This window comes from Octopus bimaculoides, chromosome 25, assembly GCF_046866305.1.
Source record: "Octopus bimaculoides isolate indiv1 chromosome 25, ASM4686630v1, whole genome shotgun sequence".
In the NCBI taxonomy this organism is placed as follows: Eukaryota; Metazoa; Mollusca; class Cephalopoda; order Octopoda; family Octopodidae; genus Octopus; species Octopus bimaculoides.
Genome location: NC_142952.1, coordinates 19,672,687 through 19,693,931, shown reverse-complemented (window position 1 = coordinate 19,693,931; position 21,245 = coordinate 19,672,687). Strand labels below are relative to the sequence as shown.

At 38.0% G+C, this 21,245-nt stretch overlaps 1 protein-coding gene across 1 annotated transcript in view; it reads right to left on the bottom strand.

The window, feature by feature from the left end:
• Nucleotides 1-21,245, bottom strand: part of LOC106880516 (DNA polymerase zeta catalytic subunit) — a 47,880-nt gene that overhangs the window by 8,230 nt on the left and 18,405 nt on the right. The window contains exons 5-17 of the mRNA XM_089341626.1: nucleotides 20,523-20,638; nucleotides 18,796-18,884; nucleotides 16,661-16,779; nucleotides 15,170-15,311; nucleotides 13,303-13,553; nucleotides 10,948-11,005; nucleotides 9,781-9,860; nucleotides 7,706-7,772; nucleotides 6,132-6,239; nucleotides 5,064-5,173; nucleotides 2,838-2,952; nucleotides 1,979-2,116; nucleotides 240-430 (exon numbers count right to left, since the gene is read on the bottom strand). Coding sequence (XP_089197752.1) covers nucleotides 240-430; nucleotides 1,979-2,116; nucleotides 2,838-2,952; nucleotides 5,064-5,173; nucleotides 6,132-6,239; nucleotides 7,706-7,772; nucleotides 9,781-9,860; nucleotides 10,948-11,005; nucleotides 13,303-13,553; nucleotides 15,170-15,311; nucleotides 16,661-16,779; nucleotides 18,796-18,884; nucleotides 20,523-20,638 — 1,584 coding nt within the window. The remainder of the gene's footprint in view (nucleotides 1-239; nucleotides 431-1,978; nucleotides 2,117-2,837; nucleotides 2,953-5,063; nucleotides 5,174-6,131; nucleotides 6,240-7,705; nucleotides 7,773-9,780; nucleotides 9,861-10,947; nucleotides 11,006-13,302; nucleotides 13,554-15,169; nucleotides 15,312-16,660; nucleotides 16,780-18,795; nucleotides 18,885-20,522; nucleotides 20,639-21,245) is intronic.

The following is a 21,245-nucleotide window of genomic DNA, read 5'->3' as shown; positions in this document are numbered from 1 at the left end:
CAAGCGACCTGATCTGAGATCGTGTGAAAGCTTTTCAAATATAAAGTGGAAGGAAACAAAAATAAACATTATTTTCCATCTTACAGTTTTGTTTCATTTTGAAAAATAATTTATTTTACAGTTTACTATTGTTTAAATTTTGAATTACATGTACATGGGGGCACCAAAATCTTTTAATGTAGACCTAGTTGCATATAAAAAGTGGTAAAAGAAGCATACATGCTTACACTTTCACTTACTTTGCAATTTCCAAGGCTGGAACACAGGCGCCAGGGCGATAAGTGTTCATACCACGATATTCTTTAGCAAACACAAAATCCTGTAGATTGACTTTGCCTTCCAGCATTTTGCGACATTGTGTCTGTACATAGTTTTTCACTCGAGACACATCACGTGTGGTGAATAAAATCTTGAGAGAGCGTTCCAAAATCTGAAAGTAGGAAAACAAGTATTTTATTTTTAAGATACAAAATCTTCCATTAATTTTTTTTTTCATTTCAGTTGAAAGACCTTTGGTACCTTCTGTTCATTTCATTTTGCATTTTTTCCCATTAGTAACCCTGCCATCTTCCTCCTTTAATGTCCGTTTTCCATGCCTGGCATGGGTTAGACAATTTGACAAGAGCTGGAGAGCTGTACCAAGTTCCAGTCTGATTTCGTTATGGTTTCTATGGCTGGATGTCCTTCCTAACCCTCCAACCACTTTACAGTGTGTGCTGGGTGCTTTTAACCTGGCACTGGCATGAATACTTTTATGTGATGCCAGCACAGGGCTATGTGCGCTCACATGTACCCTCACTGGAAGAAAACAATAATGTCTTTGGTACTGGAATTGTGATGCTTTCCATTTCACAATTGATGAAAGGACCAGACTTGTGCACATCCATTTGAGTTGTCCTTTTGTTCTTGTAAATTTCTTTGTTGTTTGTCTGAACCACATTTTCCAGAACACATACACACTATGACAATCCTTTACACAGTTTCCATCTACCAAATTCACTCTTGGTTGACCTGGGACTATTGCAGAAGGCATTTAACCAACATGCCATCATGTTGTGGGACTGAACCTGAAACCATGTAATTGTAAAGTTAGCATCTCAACCACCTAACCATGCCCATGTGTATGTGCGAGTAATACTCCTTCACTGTTACATCTGCGTAATCTCTCCCTCTCTGATAACAGTATACTCAGCCTATGGAATGTTCACTCGGCACAAAGTTCCAATAGCTTGGATATTCTAGAAACAGCTGTTAGAGACTATTCTTGTTTCAGTCATTTAACTGTGGCCATGATGGAGCACCACCTTTTAGTCAAAGAAATTGACCCCTGGACTTATTCTTTGTAAGCCTAGTGCTTACTCTATCGGTTTCTTGTGCTGAACCGCTAAGTTACAAGGCTGTAAACACCAACATCAGTTATCAAGTGATGGCCGTGGAGACAAATACAGACACACACATAAATATATATATATATATATATATATATAGACAACAGGCTTCTTTCAGTTTCCTTCTACAAAATCCACCCTCAAGGCTTTGGTTGGCCTGAGGCTATAGTAGAAGACACCCAAGGTGCCACACAGTGGGACTGAACCCGGAACCACGTGATTAGGAAGCCTGTGTCTATGTATGCCTTTTTCTTATGTATCTAAATGAAATGTCCTTGCCAAATGGTTTGCCTTTTCATTTCTGTTTTAATTTATATATATACACACATGCACACATACATGTGTGTGTGTGTGTTACTGTCTCTTTCCCTTGACATCATGTGATAGCTGTAAGCAAGTGTCACTGTCATACAAGCAGTATCCTTCATTTCCAATAGTCTGGCCACGGGAAATGAGGGTTGCTAACAGAGAGAGAGCATTCAGCCATAGAAGATTCACCTCAACAAATTCTGTCTGCCCATGGCAAACATCGAAAAGTGGACATTAAATAATGATGATGATAAACAATGAAACTCAAGAGTTTAAATTACCTTACTAGCAGCAGAACATCCATCTCGCCTCACTGTCTCAATTCCTTTGGCATCAAACACTGGTTCCTTCTGGTTAACAGACTCGTACATAAACCCTGAGTACCGCTTTTTAGTTTGCAGTACACATGGTAGATACACCTGAGACAAACAAACAGAAAAAAAATGAAACATGGTTTATTATTTTTTTAATTGTACTTTGTGAACAAGAATGACATATTAGTTATGGGTTTACTAGTTTCGTTGCATCTACAATGGTGAGAATACCTGCTACCTTGGCAAGAGGATAAATAGCACAAAGCATTTTTATTCAAATGCACCAATTTATTGTTTTTATTGCCAATATTTTAGCTCTTTCTAAGGCGGTGAGCTGGCAGAATTGTTACTGCACCAGGCAAAATGCTTAGTGGTGTTTTGTCTATTTTTATGTTCTGAGTTCAAATGATGCTGAGGTGAGCTTTGCCTTTCATCCTTTCAAGGTTGATAAAGTAAGTACCAGTCAATCACTGGGGTTGATACAATTGACTTGTTCTACTTTCCTGATGTTGCTGGCCTTGTGACAAAGTGTGAAACCAGTATTTAGATCTTTCATTAATATACATTGGCAAGAAATACACAAACATATACACACTAACACATATATGATGGGCTCATGGGCTTCTTTCAATGTCTGTCTACCACATCCTCTCACAAGGGTTTGGTCAGCCTCTGGCTATTGTAGAAGACACTTGCCCAAGGTACCAGGTACTGAACCTAGAACCATGTGATTGGGAAGCAAGCTTCTTACCACATAGCCACACCAATGCCTAGGTGATGCTTGTATATTAAAGAGCACAGTCTATTCAACCGAACATTGACTTACCTTCTCGAATTTCAGTTTAACAGGTTTAGGATTGTTCTCTGTTACAACTTGTGCAATGTGTTGGCCCAGTATGATGGCACCTTCTTTACTGTAACCTTTCAACTGGATAAAGATACTGAAAGTATGGAAAAAAAAATACTAGATTGGTTAATTATAGACTGGTTAGATTAAGTATTTATTACTTAATACCAAGTCACTATCCAAGCTCTGCAAAATCAGCTTCAAGGCACAGAAGATTTCTATGCACAACATTCAATATATTATGGAAGGAATCAAACCCAATGCTGAACTTTATGGTAACCTATTTCCAATAAAAACTGTCAATTGTAATGTTTATTTATTCACATTGTTTTGAATTAATCATAGTTTGAGATATCAAATGTGTGACTTTATTTTTAGAACAACATTGTAGGATAGGTGAGAGAGACCAGATCTAGCAGGTTTGAACATAAAACATGTAGAATATTTGGGCTGGTTATGGCTGGTTTAAATTCTAAAGTGTTAAGATTTATCGGTCCCTGTCCGAGGAGTCAAGATGAGGTTGTACTGAGACAGTAAATCAGTTGGTTTGGAAGCTTATCCACAGCATTTGATGGAGAGATTAACCAAGCTTTATTATAACAACCAATGTGTGCAAGACTGGAATAAAATTGGAAAATCTGCCTACTGGTGGGGGTCATTTATTGGGAGTGTCTGAGTTCACTCACAGAAGAAGGAGGATATCAAGTCACCTAGAATTGCTCAGACTGAAGCATTTATGTTTCCTACCAAAATCTCATAAAATGAATGATAATATGAGATTTCAGTTAACACAAGCTCTCACCAATCAAAAAATTCTGGAAAGGAAATGGGGCATGTATGCTACAGTTTGATCCTAGATCAAACTGTATGATTTTCAAAAGATTCCCTGTCCTTTTGGAGGAGACCCCCTTCTGTCATGAATGACCATGGGATTGCACCAAGAAAGCTACCCTCCGAGGCACAAGTCCAGGCAAGGTTATTTATGGAAGACTAGCATTTGCCCATGCATACCAGCCTCACCTTTCCATGCCACTGATGTTATCCAGGGGAAAGGCAAAGGCCGATACAGCTTGGCACCAGTGATGTCACAACTCATTTCTACAGCTGAGTGAAATGGAGCAACATGAAAAAATAAAATGTCTTGCTCAAGAACACAACACACAGCCTGGTCCGGAAATCAAACTCACAAGCTCACGATCGTAAGCTCGACACTCTAACCACTGAGCCATGTGTCTTCACTTCCCTGTCCCATATGTTAGTATATATGCTACAATTTGATTTAAGATCAAATTGTCTGTAAATTTCAAAAACTTCTATGACCCTAGATCAAAATACAGGGTATCCATAAATTACCTTTACAATTTGAAAAATATTAGGGATAACTCATCAGGTTGCATGCAACCAATGAAGCCTGTGTGGAAGTGCTCTGATGTTTCTAAGAAAACTTTGTCTTACACTTTCTTTTCTTTTATCTTTTCCCTGTTTCAGGCATTAGACTACAGCATTGGACTGCTGGGGCACAGACTTGAAGAATTTTTAGTTGAATTTATCAACTCCAGTACTCATTTTCTTTTTAAGCTTGGTACTTATTCTCTCAGTCTCTCTTGCCAGACAGCTAAGTTATGGGGACATAAACACGCCAACACAAGTTGTCAAGCAGTGGGGAGGGGAACAAAGACATACACACATAGATATATGGGCTTCTTTCATTCTCCCTCTACCAAATCTACTCACAAGAGTTTGGTCAGCCAGAAACTGTAGAAGATACTTGCCCAAGCAATGCAGTGGGACTGAACCAGGAGGTTTGTGGTTGGGAAGTAAGCTTCTTAGCACAAAGCCACACTTGTGCCTGCCTGTGATTTTCAATAAACTCTAAGTTGTTCATTTCTCCTTTGTTTTTCTGAATGTTTTTCAAATTTATAGACCATCTTGTATATAAGTAAATTTCAAAGATTTCAAACTGGCCATATTCAGCTCTGTTTTATCTTCAAACTGGGCAGATCCATCCAGCCTCTCACACTTACTCTACAATATTATTCTAAAAATAAACAATTACATTATTGAAATCTCAAAGCTATAAGGTAATGCATGACAAATTCAAATCAATGTGAATAAATAATCATTACATTTGATGGAAAAAATCTGAATGCTAAAGGGTTAAAGATGTTCCCAGAAAGATCACAGAATCAGCTGTCATTAACTTACCTGTCTGTATCTCCATATATCACTTTTGCTCCCCAACTAGGTGTATCTTCAATCAATTTTATTGCTTTTTCCAGTGTCTCTCGAGCCTTTCGTACAATGCTGTCTCCCACCTGTGTTAAAAATGGAAAGGTTAGGTTTAATGGTGAGTGACTACACAAAGTATGCACTGTAGTTGCAATAGAACTAACAGAAAGATGGCATTTGTTGGTGTCAGCCAGAAATTGAATTAAGCACTGCAAGCTAACAGTATCAGCTGAGGTGGGGCCATCTTAACGGCTTTATAGGCCCTAGAGTAAATCAATTCACTGGGCCCTATAGTACTTTTTATTGACAAGACACAATATACATAGATCAGAATTGAGCCCCTAGACTAGTCAGTCCCTGGGCAATTTCCCTGTATGCACATGTCTTAAGATGGCCCTGAGCCAAGGCATTGAACAACTTCAGCAATCATGATAACCTTTCTACAATATAGATGAAACAGCAGTTGTTACTCCAATCTTTGAAGCTTTTACCTTTGCCAGGATGCCAGTTTGTCATGATGTTATTCCCAGTTGATGCTGGGACTCAGTTTTCAACGGAAGTAGATGGAGCAACATGAAGTGAAGGACCTAGTCTAAAGATACCACATGTAGACCAGTCTGGGGAGTTGAATACCCAACCTTAAAACAGTCTTACAACCAGACCTTGTGCTATCATCATCATCATCATCATTTAACATCCATTTTCAACGCTGGAATGGGTTGGGCAGCTTGACAGAAACTGGTAAGGTCAGGGGCTGCACCGGGTCCCATAATCTGCTTTGGCTTGGTCTCAGGGTTAAGAGTAATACAAGCAAAATTTAGAGCTCTTACTCAAAAATACAAACCAATGATGGTTGTAAGATTTGAACTTATGACCATGTGGTCTGCAGTCCAGTACTTTACCGCCACAGCCATTGTACCTTGTAGGCTATTAAAAAAAAAAAAAAGAGGATAGGAATGGAATGAAGAATGTCAGCATTTCACAATCTTAAAACTTGTTTACAATAATCACAGTAGAAAATGTAAAGAAATAGTAACTACTTACTTCGATACAGGGCATTCTTCCAGAGAAATTGGCCCCCGTATAACCATAGGTAACATTGGCAATCAGCTTTAGCCCCAGCTGTCGGGCATGCAACAATTTCAGCAGATTCTGTAGATTAAAGAAAAGAAATATGAGAAAAAAGAAGAAAAAACACCCCCACCAGCTATGTGGTTAAGATGTTTGTTTCACAATCACATGGTTTCTGGTTCAATCCCTAGGGTTCCACCATTGTTTCAGGTCAACCAATGTCATCTGAATGAAATCACCACCATCTTTGTCTCTCTCTTTTTTCAGCTCCACACCAATCACTCCAACCCAATCTTGTATAATGTCAGCATCCATGTATCTCCTCTACAGCAAGAACCCTGTTCTGGCCCTTCCTTCATACTCTAACCTTTAACCTCCAAGCATAAAACTGCTTCCCTCTCTACTGTAGTCAGTCAGTTGAAGGGGATCTTAAGTCTTGTGGGCTGCATGGTGAAGGGACATAGCTTAGTGGTTAGGGTATTCAGCCCATGATTGTAAGGCTACGAGTTTGATTCCCAGTGGTACATTGTGTCCTTGGGCAAGACACTTTATTTCACATTGCTCCAGTCCACTCAGCTGGCAAAAATGAGTAGTATCTATTTCAAAGGGTCAGCCTTGTCACACTGTGTGACATGTTGATTCTCCCTGAGAACTACATTAAGGGTACACGTGTCTGTGGAGTACTCAGCCACATGCATGTTAATTTCATGAGCAGGCTGTTCTGTTGACTGAATCAACTGGAAAATTCGTAAATGATGGAGAGCCAGGTCAAGCTACACAGTGACCTCATGGTGTGGATGCCATGAAAAATGCACCCAGTACACTCTGTAAACTGTGCCAAAGTAAGTATTTGAGCATGATGTAGTCCTCTGACCCCTCCATTGGGGCCTGTCAGACTGTCTAACCCAGTGCTACTCAAAGTGGTGGTCCATGGACTGGTGCTGGTCTGCGAGCCATCAGCTGCCGGTATGCAGCAAGTTTCCAGAAAAAAAGAAACATTGTAAAATGCTTATATAATATTGTATTATTTGTTTACAAAATAAATATAATATTAAAAAAAAAATTGTCAACTTTTATTATATTCATTATATATATTGTTTCTGGTACAAATTAATATTACTAAGAAATATTACTAGTCCTTGGCACATTGGAAAATAAAAAAACTGTCAGTACACCACATCAGATAATTTGAGAAGCACTGGTCTAACCTATGCCAGCATGGAAGATGGCTGTTGAAAGATGATGATGATAATGAGGGAGACTGATTTCTTTCTTTTTGTATATGTACATATGGTGTATGTATGTATTTATATTTGGTACCAGTGGAAAATGTCAGATGAGTGAGGCTTGGAGCCTTGCTGTGGCCAAATTCCACTTCAATACTGTAGAAAACAATTGATGAATATGAATCCAGTTGTCAAATGATCTGCACAGAAAATGATTTTATGATAAAAAGAATATTTAAAGCAAAGAAATTAAAAAACATTTTTTTTCAAAAAACTTTTTTTAAATGAAAGAAGCAACTGAACAATGATAATTTGACTTACTTTGTCATCACAATTTTTCATTGATTTTTTGACCATCAGACGAGTATTCAAAATTTCTTCTACCATCCTAGAAAAACACAAAGAAAAATATGTATTATATAGGGGCAGGTGTGGTTATGTGGTAAGAAGCTTACCAAATGGTTCTGGGTTCAGTCCCACTACGTGGCACCTTGGACAAGTATCGTCTACTATAGCCTCAGGCTGACCAAAACCTTGTGAGTGGATTTGGTAGACAGAAGCTGAAAGAAGTCCGTCGTAAATATATATGTATGTATATATTTATGTGTGTTTTGGGGTCTCTGTTTGTCCCCCAACCATTGTTTGACAACCAGTGTTGGTGTGTTTACAACACCGTAACTTAGCAGTTCGGCAGAAGAGACCGATAGAATAAGTACTAGGCTTACAAAGAATAAGTCTTGGGGTTGATTTCTGCAATCAAATGACTGAAACAGGGATCAAAGCAGTAACAGAACATTATTGTCTGAGAATCAAATTCCCCCCACCCCCACCCCACCATTTAATCCTTTAGTATTCAGATTACTCTGTCAAATGTAATGCTTATTCATTCACATTGCTTTGAATTAATCGTGCCTTATCTTGTAGCTTTAAGATTTCAATGATGTGGTTGTTTACTTTAAGAAAGGTAGGTGAGAGAGTCTTGATCTAGGCTGGTTTCAACATAGACCAGGAAGAATATTTGGACTGGATACGACTTGTTTGAATGTTAAAGGGTTAAAATATCTTCTTTTATGATATAAATAACAATTTCTCTGTTCTTCCAGCAACACAACACTTAAAAAGAAAAATTAAAAAAAAACTAATCCTCTCCCAATTATAAGATGATAAACTTTTGCTTTCTAAATATCAACTTTAAATGGCAAAGGTAAAGCATATTCACTAAATCCCGCAGAAAGTCTGTGCATAAAGGTTTGTTCCTTCATTTCAAATCAGTTGGTGCCAAGTATTTGAATGTCAGCAAAAAAAAAGCAAATGACCATCGTTTTATATTCACTTTCAAATGGTGATATGGACTGGATGAATTGCCATGATCCAAACTATTTCTTATTGGAAGCCCCTGCTCTCATGAACTGGTGTTTGTTTGTGTTAATCTTAGCTTGGTTTCTTCGGTGGATGTACTTCTTATTGCAAACCACTCTACAGAGTGTACAGGGTGCATTATATAATAACACCAGCACTAGAGGAGTTGTCATGTCCTTGACAAGACCAAAAATGGTCCTCTCCGCCCCATCCTTTATAGAGTGTACAGGACGCACTTTATTGTGGCACTAACACCAGAGAAGTTGATAAGTTCTTGAATCTCTATTGCAACACTGAATATTCAGTAGGTTGATCAACTGAACTATCAGCTCAATGAACTGCTGAGCACTCAGAGACACATCTGTCCCTGATTCAATTCTTAGGTGATGCATTATAATAAGCTTGGCACATTATGTGATAAGAGTGAATTTTTAAATTATAAGTGCAATCTTATTCTACAGGATTCCATATAGTTTCTGTCAATAGAATTTCTCTTATAAAGCTTGGGCTGACCAAGGAACCGTAAAAGACACCTGACCAGAATTCTACACAATTTGATTAAGAACTGGCTATTTTGTGATTACAAAGCAATCCAAAAGCATCCAAATAAATGCAGTGAGTTCAGAAAAACAACATTACCATACCACCAACAATAACAAATTCTATAATATTGTAAGACCAAATGGTTAACCTGAAGTCTTTATATTACAACAGTAAAAAAATAAGGTCAAAATGTTAAAAACAAAAAAGAAAAAAAAAAGAAAAGAAAAGAACTGGACATCCCTAAAATTTCAAGGCCCTTCAATGAACTCAATCTATTGCATGAAGAGATGGCTGTAGTCTAATGACTGAAAGAAGTAAAAGATAAAAGAAAAAAATATACATTCATGCAAGTAGACACACACTCATATACAAACACAAATGCATAGAAACAAATAAACATGCATGCACGCACGCACGCACATGTTCCAGGGTTTTCAGAAATTTATTTAAATGATAATTAATTTGAAGAAATTAAAGAAACTATTTATAAATACCTTGAAATTATTCCTTTGCGAATGTGTTCTTTAACAAATACGATGCCATTAGGAGAAATTGTCACATCTTTTTCCAGTTTCTAAATTGAAAAAAAACAAAAACAAAAGGCCAAGATGCTTAGCAATACAGAATGTTTGAGAAAACCCACCCAGCTATACATTAATGCACACACATACACACACACACTCATGCACAGAGGAGTCGGTAGAGCATCAGATATATTGCTTTGCAATAATTGTTCCATCTCTCTGCGTTCTGCCAAAATCAACTTTGCCTCTTATCCTTTTGGGGGTCAATCAATCAAAGTAGCTGTCCAGTACTAATTTGGATTCTGCCCCCCCTCCACTCCCCCTCACTTTCTTTTGGTATGCCTTGTCTGTCTCTCATGCTCAAACAAATGTACTGTTTTCAGAGCTGGAGAGAGATGGGCTACCTACATTAGATCTAAAAATACCCAAGACACAACAGTACCCTGGGTGTATGAATTAGAAAATGGAAGAGAAGGGAAATAATCCAAACACTGAGCAATTAAATATGAAATAACAAGATTGATGTAAATACACATTTCTTGGAAATGCTTTCTTCTGAAGATAAGCCTTTTTGCCTGAAATATAAAGTTTTTTTGTAAAACTTTCTGCATTGTGAGAAGCTTTCCTTTCATTTTCTACTTCTAGACTACAATGCTTCAAGCAAACTACAAAGCTCTCACATGTATGAATGTGTGTGTGTGTGTGTGTGTGTGTGTGTATACAGGGTCTGGTGAAAAAACTGTCATCTAAATTACACAAAAATGAAAATAACACTGACATATCATTTTATCAGATATATTTACCAAAATTACATAAAAATATCGTGAAATACTGAAGTGTAAATTTATTCAATAATTTATTCAACTGACCCTATTATACTGTGTAGTTGACAAAATCAAAAACAAACAATGAGCATGTGCGAAATTAAGAATATAAAATGGTGACAATTTACCCATCGCACCCTGTATATATGAATATGTGTGTGTATGTGTATCCATCCAATTTGAATGTTGTAATAGCACTCAAAAAAAGTTAAAAAATCAAAAAGACCGATCAAAGAGATGAATATTGAAAATTAAAAAAAAAATTTTGAAATGTAAAAAGCATAAAAATAGGAAGAAAGATAAAAGAACCTACCTTGATTAGATCTGGTGGAATCTTTAATTGAGTACAACCAAATTTAATGGGACCTTCACTAAAAGATCAAAGCATAATAATACATATTACTTAGCAACAATAAACATTATGTTATTATTGTTGTTGTTGGTGTTGGTGGCAGTGGTGGTGTTTTTATTGAAAATGTGTCTGGGGAGTCTAGAATTGTGTGTGTGTGCATGTGCTGCAAATGCTTTGTTTTTCTTGTTAGTACCATGTTTGGTGCATGTTTTACCATTTCTCTGTTTCCAAGCCAAAATGGGTATAACTGCCACCTTGACTATGTCTGTAACATTCTTATTATTACAGGATAGGAAGGAGCAAAACCAGTAAAATACCAAACAAAATATCCCTTTAGGTTCTGAGTTCAAATTCTGCTGTTGTCAACTTTGAGGCAGTTAATAAAATTAAGCAGCCCCTAAGTATTAGAATTAAGTAATTCAACGACCGACCCTTCTTGCCCACTAAATTTTGTGGTCTTGAGCCTATGTTAAATTAGAAGTTCTAGCACCTTAATCAGTTATTCCATAGAATAAAACAAATAACTCAACTTGCTAGAAATGGCAGCTAAATCATCCTCTCAAATCACACTGTACTATCTTAAGAAAATGAAAAAGACACATTAGATAATGTAGTGATATGAAACTGCTACAAAGATGGGGTGGTCATGGATGTAATGCCTTTCTTCATAAGTCTGTATGTATGTGTCACACTGGGGCTAAGCAATGAAGAGGAAGATCCTCTTCATTCATGAATGACCATAGGATTGCACCTAGAAACTTATCCTCCAAAGCACAAGTCCAGGAAAGGTTGTTTATGGAAGACCAGCAGTCACCCACACATATCAGTTTTGCCTTTCCACACCACCAATATTATCGAAGGGAAAAGCAAAGGCTGATACAGTTTGGCACCAGTGACGTTGCAACTCATTTCGACAGTTGAGTGAACTGGAGCAATATGAAAAAATAAAATGTCTTGCTCAAGAACAAAACACACAGCCCAGTCTGGGAATTGAATTCACTACTTCATGATTGAGAGCCTGACACTTTAACCACTGAGCCACGTGCCTTTACTAAACAATGACAACAGACTAAACTACTGGTTCTCAACCTTTTCAATACAAAAGGATCCTTTTATATCAATGAATTTTCTTCCATGGACCCAAGGGTTTTTGAAGGATTGATTATCTTACTCATCAAGATCATTGCAGTAACTAACAACAATTTTTTTTTTCACTTTCATCTCTCAGTTGAAAGATATACATAACTGAATATGGGATGGCACTAGCAACCCATTGCTTACGATGATGAGGGCTCCAGTTGATCCGATCAACAGAACAGCCTGCTTGTAAAATTAATGTGCAAATGGCTGAGCACTCCACAGACATAGTTCTCAGGGAGATTCCATGTGACACAGAGTGTGACGAGGCTGACCCTTTGAATTACAAGTACTACACATTTTTACCAGCTGAGTGGACTGGAGCAACGTGAAAATAAAGTGTCTTGCTCAAGGACAAAACGTGCCGCTGGGAATTGAACTCGTGACCTTATGATCATGAGTGGATAATCCTAACCACTAAGCCACACAGTTTCACATAACTGAATATACAAAATAGGAATTTTGAAAGAAGTATCTATAAAACTAGCTTTTAAACATTGAATGGCTATAGAGGTTCATCAGAATAACATTGTAATCAAAGGGGTCCATGGGTAAAAAATGGTTGAGAACCCTTGGGTTAGATCAGTAGTTCTCAACCAGGGTTCATATAAGATTTTGTTGTTAAAGTTTGTGTGCAATAAATTGGTTATACTATTATATATGTCTTGCAAACAACTCGTACATGCAAGTGCTACCAGTCAGGCCTAATGATAACAGCAGTCATCTCACACTGTGTCCTACAAATCTTCTACATCCAACATCGATTGGAAAATGCTCCGCTTTCCAGCCTGCGTCTTCACATTTCTTTAGGAGGTTTACATAACAGTCAATCTTTCGAGCCCGCGCGGCATCCATATTATCTTCATGAGGAACCATTAACTCGACTAGATTTACAACTTCCTTTCTTTCACACCACATTAAAATGTCCAGTTTTTCCGTAACTGGGATGGGAAAGAATGCTTGGCACCCAGGCAAATCTGCAGTCACTTCCCAATAGTCATTCCACAATATTTAATTATAAAAAAATTTGGGGATTTTTAAACATGGAATGGCTACGAGGATCCACCCAAGTAAAATAAGAGTCAAAGGGATCCATAAGTAAAAAATGGTTGAGAACCATTAGTTTAGATGAATGAGGTAAAGAACATCTTAGAATTTCATAAAGACGGTGGTACTTACTGAGCTGTAGCCAAATGATCAAGTCGGCCAAGACAAGTTGAGAAACAATAATTATAAGCAATCATGATGGAAGGGTAGAGAGACTGGAAATCTAAAACGACGACTGGATCAGTGTAGACATTGGAAAGTGGTTCAAGAGTAAGTGGAATACACTCAGGTGCTTGCATCTTACTCCGTTGATGTACGCTTGGAGATACGGCCACGAAATTGAGAGGTTTGGCAATTCTTAACATCATTGATTCAACTCGGTACTGCAAAAAAAAGATTCAAAGAAAAATAAAATCAACAATAACAAATGCAAACTTAAAAGTGTTTCAGTAAATCTTTTACTTGTTTCAGTCATTAGACTGGGGCACCACCCTGAAGAATTTGTTTAGTCAATGAATTGACCCCAGTGCTTTTTTATAAGCTTGCTACTTCTTCAGTCGTTCTCTTATGCCGAATTACTAAGTTATGTGGACATAAACACACCAACACCAGTTGTCAAGTGGTGGTGGAGGACAAACACAGATACACACACACACATATATACAATAGGCTTCTTTCAGTTTGTCTACCAAAACCACTCACAAGGCTTTGGTCAACCCAAGGAAGGCACTTGCCCAAGGTGCCACGCAGTGGGACTGTACTTAGAACCATGTGGTTGGGAAGTAGACTTCTTACCACACAGCCATGCCTGGTAACAAACATCAAAATATGATGAGTTCTTGTGAAATTTTGCTTGAGTATCTGATGAGGACTGATCATATTTTGGATTGATAGAATTATTAGAGTATATATTAGCAACAGTGGCAGTGTTAATACCAAGAGGTAATATTTATCCTTACTTAAATGTGGATGTTCTCTTAGAACAAACTATACTGCGGTGAATACCATGAGAGAAACTCTCATATTGGCCTTTTTGGTGCAAAATGCACTTTTGTGTATATCTCTAGTGAGGAAATAAATCCTTGCCATCTCTAGTGCTGAGACCACCAGATCACATGGTTTCAACCTTTCTTGGTCTTGTCAATGATGGACACTCTACTGCTAGAGAGAGCAGCGACTCATCTCCCCACTAGCAATATATAAAAGAACAGCACCAGAACAGGTGCTGGTGTCACAATTACCAATATCAGAGTATCTCTCATGGTAACTACCACAGTACAGTTTGTTCTAACAGAACAACCATGTTTAAGTGGGGATAAATATTAACCCTCAGTATTATATATATTAACAAGCTCACTGGTTAATCATGGCACCAGCGTCTGTTTGGCACAGCATGGAAAAAGCAGATATCTTTTATCTTTTACTTGTTTCAGTCATTAGACTGTGGCCATGCTGAAGCACTGCCTTGAAGAATTTTAGTTAACTGAATCAACCCAAATACTTATTTTTTTTAAAGGTTGGTACTTATTCTATCAGTCTCTTTTGCCATACCACTAAGTTATGAGGACATAAACAAACCAACACCTGTTATCAAGAGGTAGTAGGGGATAAACACAAACACACATACATACATATATATATATATATATATATATATGATATGCTTCTTTCAGTTTCTGTCTACTAAATCCACTCACAAGGCTACAGTTGAAGACAGATGCCCAAGGTGCCACACCCTGGGAATGAACCCAAGACTATGTGGTTGGGAAGCAAACTTCTTACCACACAGCCATGCAAGCACCTAGGATTGATAATGGTGGCAATGATGGCTAGAATCCTCAAAGTTGTTTTCAGTGAAGTTCCCTCTGTTGCAGTTCCTATGTTTTTTTTTCTATAGATGTTCAGAGTAGACATCAACAGAACCAATTGCACCCATCTGGGAGTGAGTTGCCTTGTAGTTAAAGTCAATGGAAAGATTTGAAATCGAGTTGGTCCTTACCTGAGAACCTCTTGACAGAACATGGTAGAACTCAATGCCAAATACACGGGCCATCTCACTGGTTTTGCTGATCAGGTCCAGACTTTCAATAAGGGAAGTATTTCCTTTTGATCTGATAATGTAGTAATTCAATACTCGCCATCTGTTGACATGCAATTAAAAAAAAGAAAAAAGACATGGTCAAACAAACCAAATTACATTAATGAATTTGACGAATCTATGTGGAAAAGATAAGGATATAAACTGTTATCAATACAAGTTTAAAAGATCATCATATGGCGTAGTGGTTAAGAGCGCAGGCTACTAACCCCAAGATTCCGAGTTCGATTCCAGGCAGTGACCTGAACAACAACAACGACGACGACGACAAACAAGATGAGGACAAATATCCGTCAATTGTAAATAATGTAAATAATTCATCTCTTAAATATAGAACTGTATCATCATTATTATTGTTATCTTCTATCCTTTACTTGTTTCAGTCATTAGACTGCTCTCCAAGATGGTTTGGAAGTATGTCTCACTTGTATGTTCCATTTTTATGGTATGTTTTCTACGAATGGATGCCTTTCCTGTCACCAACCACTTTACATAGTGTACTAGGTATATCTCAGTATGGCACCAACATCAGGGAAGTTGTCTCTTTCTCAGAAAGACTAAAAAGTCCTTCCTACTCTGTGTTGTTTCTGTTTATTTGTTCATTGTAACCAGGGAGGTTGGTTGTCTCATTCCCAACAAAACTGACAAATGGTTTTTAGACTTCATTTTTACTTAAATTAAGGTGCAGGTGTGGCAGTGTGGTAAGATGTCTGCTTCTCAGTCACATGGTTCCAGGTTCACTCCCACTGTGTAACATCTTGGGCTGACCAAAGCCTTGTGAGTGGATTTGGTAGATGGAAACTGAAAGAAACCTGGAGGAGGAGGAGTTGGGGGGAGGGGGAGGAGAAACGAAAGCTATCACAGCAAGTCAAACATTTAACCATCAACAAAAAAGGAAAAAAAAATTCTATATAAAATCTATCCAGGCACAGGCATGGCTGAATGATTAGAAGTTTGTTTCCTAACCACATGGTTCCAGGTTCAATCCCACTGCATGGCACTTTGAACAAGTGTCTTCTACTATAGACTTCGGCTGATCAAAACCTTGTGAGTGGATTTGGTAGATAGAAACTGAAAGAAGCCCATCATATATATACATGTCTACATGTATGTGTCTTTGTGTCTGTGTTTGTCCCCTATCACTGCTTGACAACTGGTGTTTGTGTGCTTCTGTCCCAGTAACTTAGTAGTTCGGCACTAGAGACCGATAGAATAAGTACCAGGCTTAAAAAAAACGTACTGAGGTTGAGTCATTTGAATTAAAATCCCCCAAGGCAGTGCTCAAGCATGGCCACAGTCTAATGACTGAAACAAGTAAAAGATAAAAAGATAAGTGTGGTGTTCTATGGCCGAATTTAGCCAAAACAAAATGAAATGAAGACAAAGACAAACCTATGTAAGTCTGTCTGGTGATTGAACCATGTTGTCAATGATTTGTTTGAGTAGTGTGGTATCCGTTGGTGCAACACATGAAAATATACATTCTCAAATGTGTAAATATTCAGTGTGACCTGTCAAATGTAAGAAATTATTTGAAATGATTTATAGAAAAACAAAGTATTGAAGGTTATATAAATTATTTAAATTGCAAAAGAAAAAAACTTTATCATTAATATTTGAAAATAAATTTTTCCAGGATGTTGCTGTTATTAGACCGACTTTATAGAGTTCTGTTGTGAAAGACTAACCACTGTTTCAGTAAACCTATGGTATAGGTGAAGGTGGGCTGTGTGGTAAGAAGCTTGCTTCTGAACCACATATAGGTGTGTGTGTGTGTGTGTGTGTGTGTGTGTGTGATTGTCTCCTAGCACTGCTTAACAACTGGTGTTGGTCTGTTTACTTTTTGTAACTTAGCGGTCCAACAATTGAAATCGATAGAATAAGTATCAGGCTTTAAAAAATGTACTTGGGTTGATTCTTTAGGCTAAGAATTCTTAAAAGCAGTGCTCTAACACGGCAGCAGTCTAATGAGTGAAGCCAGTAAAAGATAGCAGTCACTGGTCAAATCATGGTCAATGTTTTCGTTATTACCAGAATATCTTTATTGTGGAGTACAGCAAATGTATGTCAGTTTTTGAACAGGCACACCATGTCTCCTTGCATGTCATAAGAAGAGAATAAAATATTTGTCAACAGGAAGACCATCTGGTTGTAAAAGACAGCATCAGAAATACTGTCCAACCAATACAAAAGTGGTAAAGTAAATGTAAGGCATTGATGAAGAGAAGATATCTTTAGTGTAGAACATAGGCACAGGCATAGTCATGTGGTAAAAAGCTTGCTTTCCAACCACATGGTTCTGGGTTCAGTCGCACTGTGTGGCACTTTGGGCAACCAAAGCCTTGTGAGTGAATTTGGTAGATGGAAACTGAAAGAAGCTCATCGTGTGCATATATATATATATATATATATAATTTTATATATAAAGGGCATTAACTGTGTAGTAATGCCTCACGCTTCGAGGGACTAAATAAGTCAAAAACTGACTTATTTTTTACTTATTTAGTCCCTCGAAGCGTGAGGCATTACTACACAGTTAATGCCCTTATATATAAAATTATTTATATTTATGAAAAAATGATGAATTTTTTTCATTACGAAATTTTTTTCATTATTTTTTTCATTATGAGGTTTTTTTCACGCTGACTACTTGATAAATTCTTATAAAGAATTTATCCTTTATTATATTATATATATTCGCTGCTTTCTTCCAAGGAATCTAATACTCTTAGCTTAGTTTTTCCTTGGGGCTGGCCAGATTGGAGCAATATCTAGAATAACCAGCTGAAATGGCAAAGATAATCTGAATGTCGACTGAGGAAAGAAAACTCCGAATGACATGTCCGTGTTTTCTTTGTATCGTCTATGTGGATGTTTTGTCCCTTTCCTGTATCACCTAACTGTCTGGATGTTTTGTGTTCTTGTCCTATCCTGTATTATTTATTTATTTATATATATATATATATATATGTGTCTTTATATTTGTGATTGTTCCCCCACCCTACTGCTTGGCAACTGGTGTTGGTGTGTTTACATCCTTGTAACTTAGCAGTTTGGCATATGAGACCAATAGAATAAGTACCAGGCTTAAAAAAAAAGTACTGGAGTTGATCCATTCAAGTAAAAGTTTTTCAAGATGTTGCCCCAGCATGGCCACTGTTAAGTAAGTAAAAAATAAAAAAGACAAAAAGACATGATTCCCCCATTTTAAAGACAGTCAGGGAGTTGGTGTTTTGTATTTGCCATAATCTACAGATCAAATATGTTTTACAAGTTTAAAAAGAACAGCAACATGGTGGAAACTAAAGAAATGGTAAGACTCAGGTTTTTTCTTCTGCTTACTGAAGTCGACTTTGTCTTTCATCCTTCCTTTGTCGATAAATATCAGCTTAAAGCAGTGGACTGCCAAAATTGGTCTTTGTCAGGAATGTTAAATTGTAATTTCAAAACAGATCTTTTTCTACATTTATCTGGCAGTCAGAAAAAAAAAAAAAAGAATATAACATAAACACACTATTAGTGCTTACTTCGTGACGTAGAATTTTCCAAAGATTAAGAACGATCCGGCCAGGCAGTTGGATGTCGAAATCCTCACGGAACTGAACAGCTTTTGTATCTAAGAATGAGAGAGATCAAGAAAGTTTCTATAGAAGTCTGACAAGTGATGTGATACATAAATTACAGCAAGTAGGATTGTTGTTGGCACTCCGTCGCTTACGACGTCGAGGGTTCCAGTTGATCCGATCAACGGAACAGCCTGCTCGTGAAATTAACGTGCAAGTGGCTGAGCATTCCACAGACACGTGTACCCTTAATGTAGTTCTCGGGGATATTCAGCGTGACACAGTGTGACAAGGCTGACCCTTTGAATTACAGGCACAACAGAAACAGGAAGAAAGAATGAGAGAAAGTTGTGGTGGAAGAGTACAGCAGGGTTCGCCACAATCCCCTGCCGGAGCCTCATGGAGCTTTAGGTGTTTTCGCTCAATAAACACTCACAACGCCCGGTCTGGGAATCGAAACTGCGATCCTATGACCGCAAGTCTGCTGCCCTAACCACTGGGCCATTGCGCCTCCACACAGCAAGTAGGATTGATCAATTGGATATCAACATTCCTAAGATTACTCTCAGTTCTATACAATTTCCCTATGTTTTTTTATATAATCTTATACAGTTTTTCCATACAGTTTTATACAGTTTTCTATAGTTGTATACAGTTCTATACAGTTTTCCTGTTTTAAAGTGATCTAAACTAAAATTTTCCATAAGAATTTAATGTTAATTTGTGTTGTTACCGCCGCCACCACTGCGACCACCGCCACCACCTTAATAATAGCAAAATCATTTTACTAAATTCTTCATTTTTCTAAAAATTAGCTGAAACAAAGATAATGTATTTCAGAAATCATCATCATCATCATCATCATCGTTTAACGTCCGCTTTCCATGCTGGCATGGGTTGGACGATTTGACTGAGGACTGGTGAACCAGATGGCTGCACCAGGTTCAATCTGATTTGGCAGAGTTTCTACAGCTGGATGCCCTTCCTAATGCCAACCACTCCGAGAGTGTAGTGGGTGCTTTTACGTGCCACCGGCATGAAGGCCAGTCAGGTGGTACTGGCAACAAAGGCCAGTCAGGTGGTACTGGCAATGAACGCCAGTCAGGCGGCACTGGCAATGGCCACGCTCAAAATGGTGTTTTTTATGTGGTACCTGCACAGGAGCCAGTCCAGCGGCACTGGCAATGACCTCGCTCGAATGTTCTTTCACGTGCCACCGACACAAGTGCCAGTAAGGCAACGCTGGTAACAATCACGCTCGAACAGTGCTCTTAGTGCTCCACTGGTACAGGTACCATCACAATTTCGCTTTCGCTTGCCCCAACAAGTCTTTGCAAGCAAGCCGAGTTTAGTGTCCAATGAAGGAGAGGTACGCATAAGTGGGCTGGCTACATCCCTGGCAGAGGCCTTGGATTTTGGATTTTGGCTTAACAAAAAGGACCTTTTATTGATGGAAATTACAACAACAGCAGCAGCAGCAGCACCACCACCTACAACTTCTTCTTCAAGTAGTCACAATTGATATGTTGTAGCAGGGATTTTAGTCTCTCATTAACTTTGGTAGGCTCTCAATTTTGTGTTGTGACCTTCCTGTTCAATTATTGTGTGCAAATGATGAATAAACCAGAAAATTTGTAATCGTATTTACAATATATCATCCCAGACATTTAAACATTTAAAAGAATAATTACTTGGAATTCTGGAAATTTTGGAAGCCAGTTCTATATTAAGGTAGGCAGCCCTCTGTAGTAAGTAACCCCATGACAAGGTGGTGACTTCATAACCAATGAGCATATCAGGATCCCAACTGCAATAATAAAAATAGTAATAATAATAAGGTACATGGTGGAGAGTATCATTTGTGGGGAGGAGTGAAGGAAATAGCAGTAGGTCAAGCAGGAAAAGGGGGTGGTAAGGGGCAATATTAGGGAGATAATACGGAGTGTAAGGGAATGATATTGTTCACAGTGTCAGAGTGATTAGTGCCATAGACAGAAGAGTGAAGGGATGCGAGTTAAAAGGTGAGTTGTAGAGGAAGGCTGAGGCAGCTACAGGGATGCACAGTTAAATCATTAATAGAGACCTGAGCTCTGGCCCACAGATGTGACAGATTAAGGAAACCTGGTGGACTGTATGCCACAAAGGTGCCTTTATGACTCTTATTGGAAGTTAAGGGGTCAAGCCAAGCCAATGGATAGGCTATCTTAACATCCAGTTCCTCTACCATTGAATATATTGTAGCTATTTCACGGACCAATGAGGAGCCTCAATGAGATTAATTAACATACTAGAATAGCAGCCAAATCTCCCTCAGATCACACCTGATTGTCTTGAAAAAAGAGGAAGACACATTAGATAATTTGGTCTTAGATATGTTAAAAAGAGATGATATGTCTAATACTGGAATACCTATG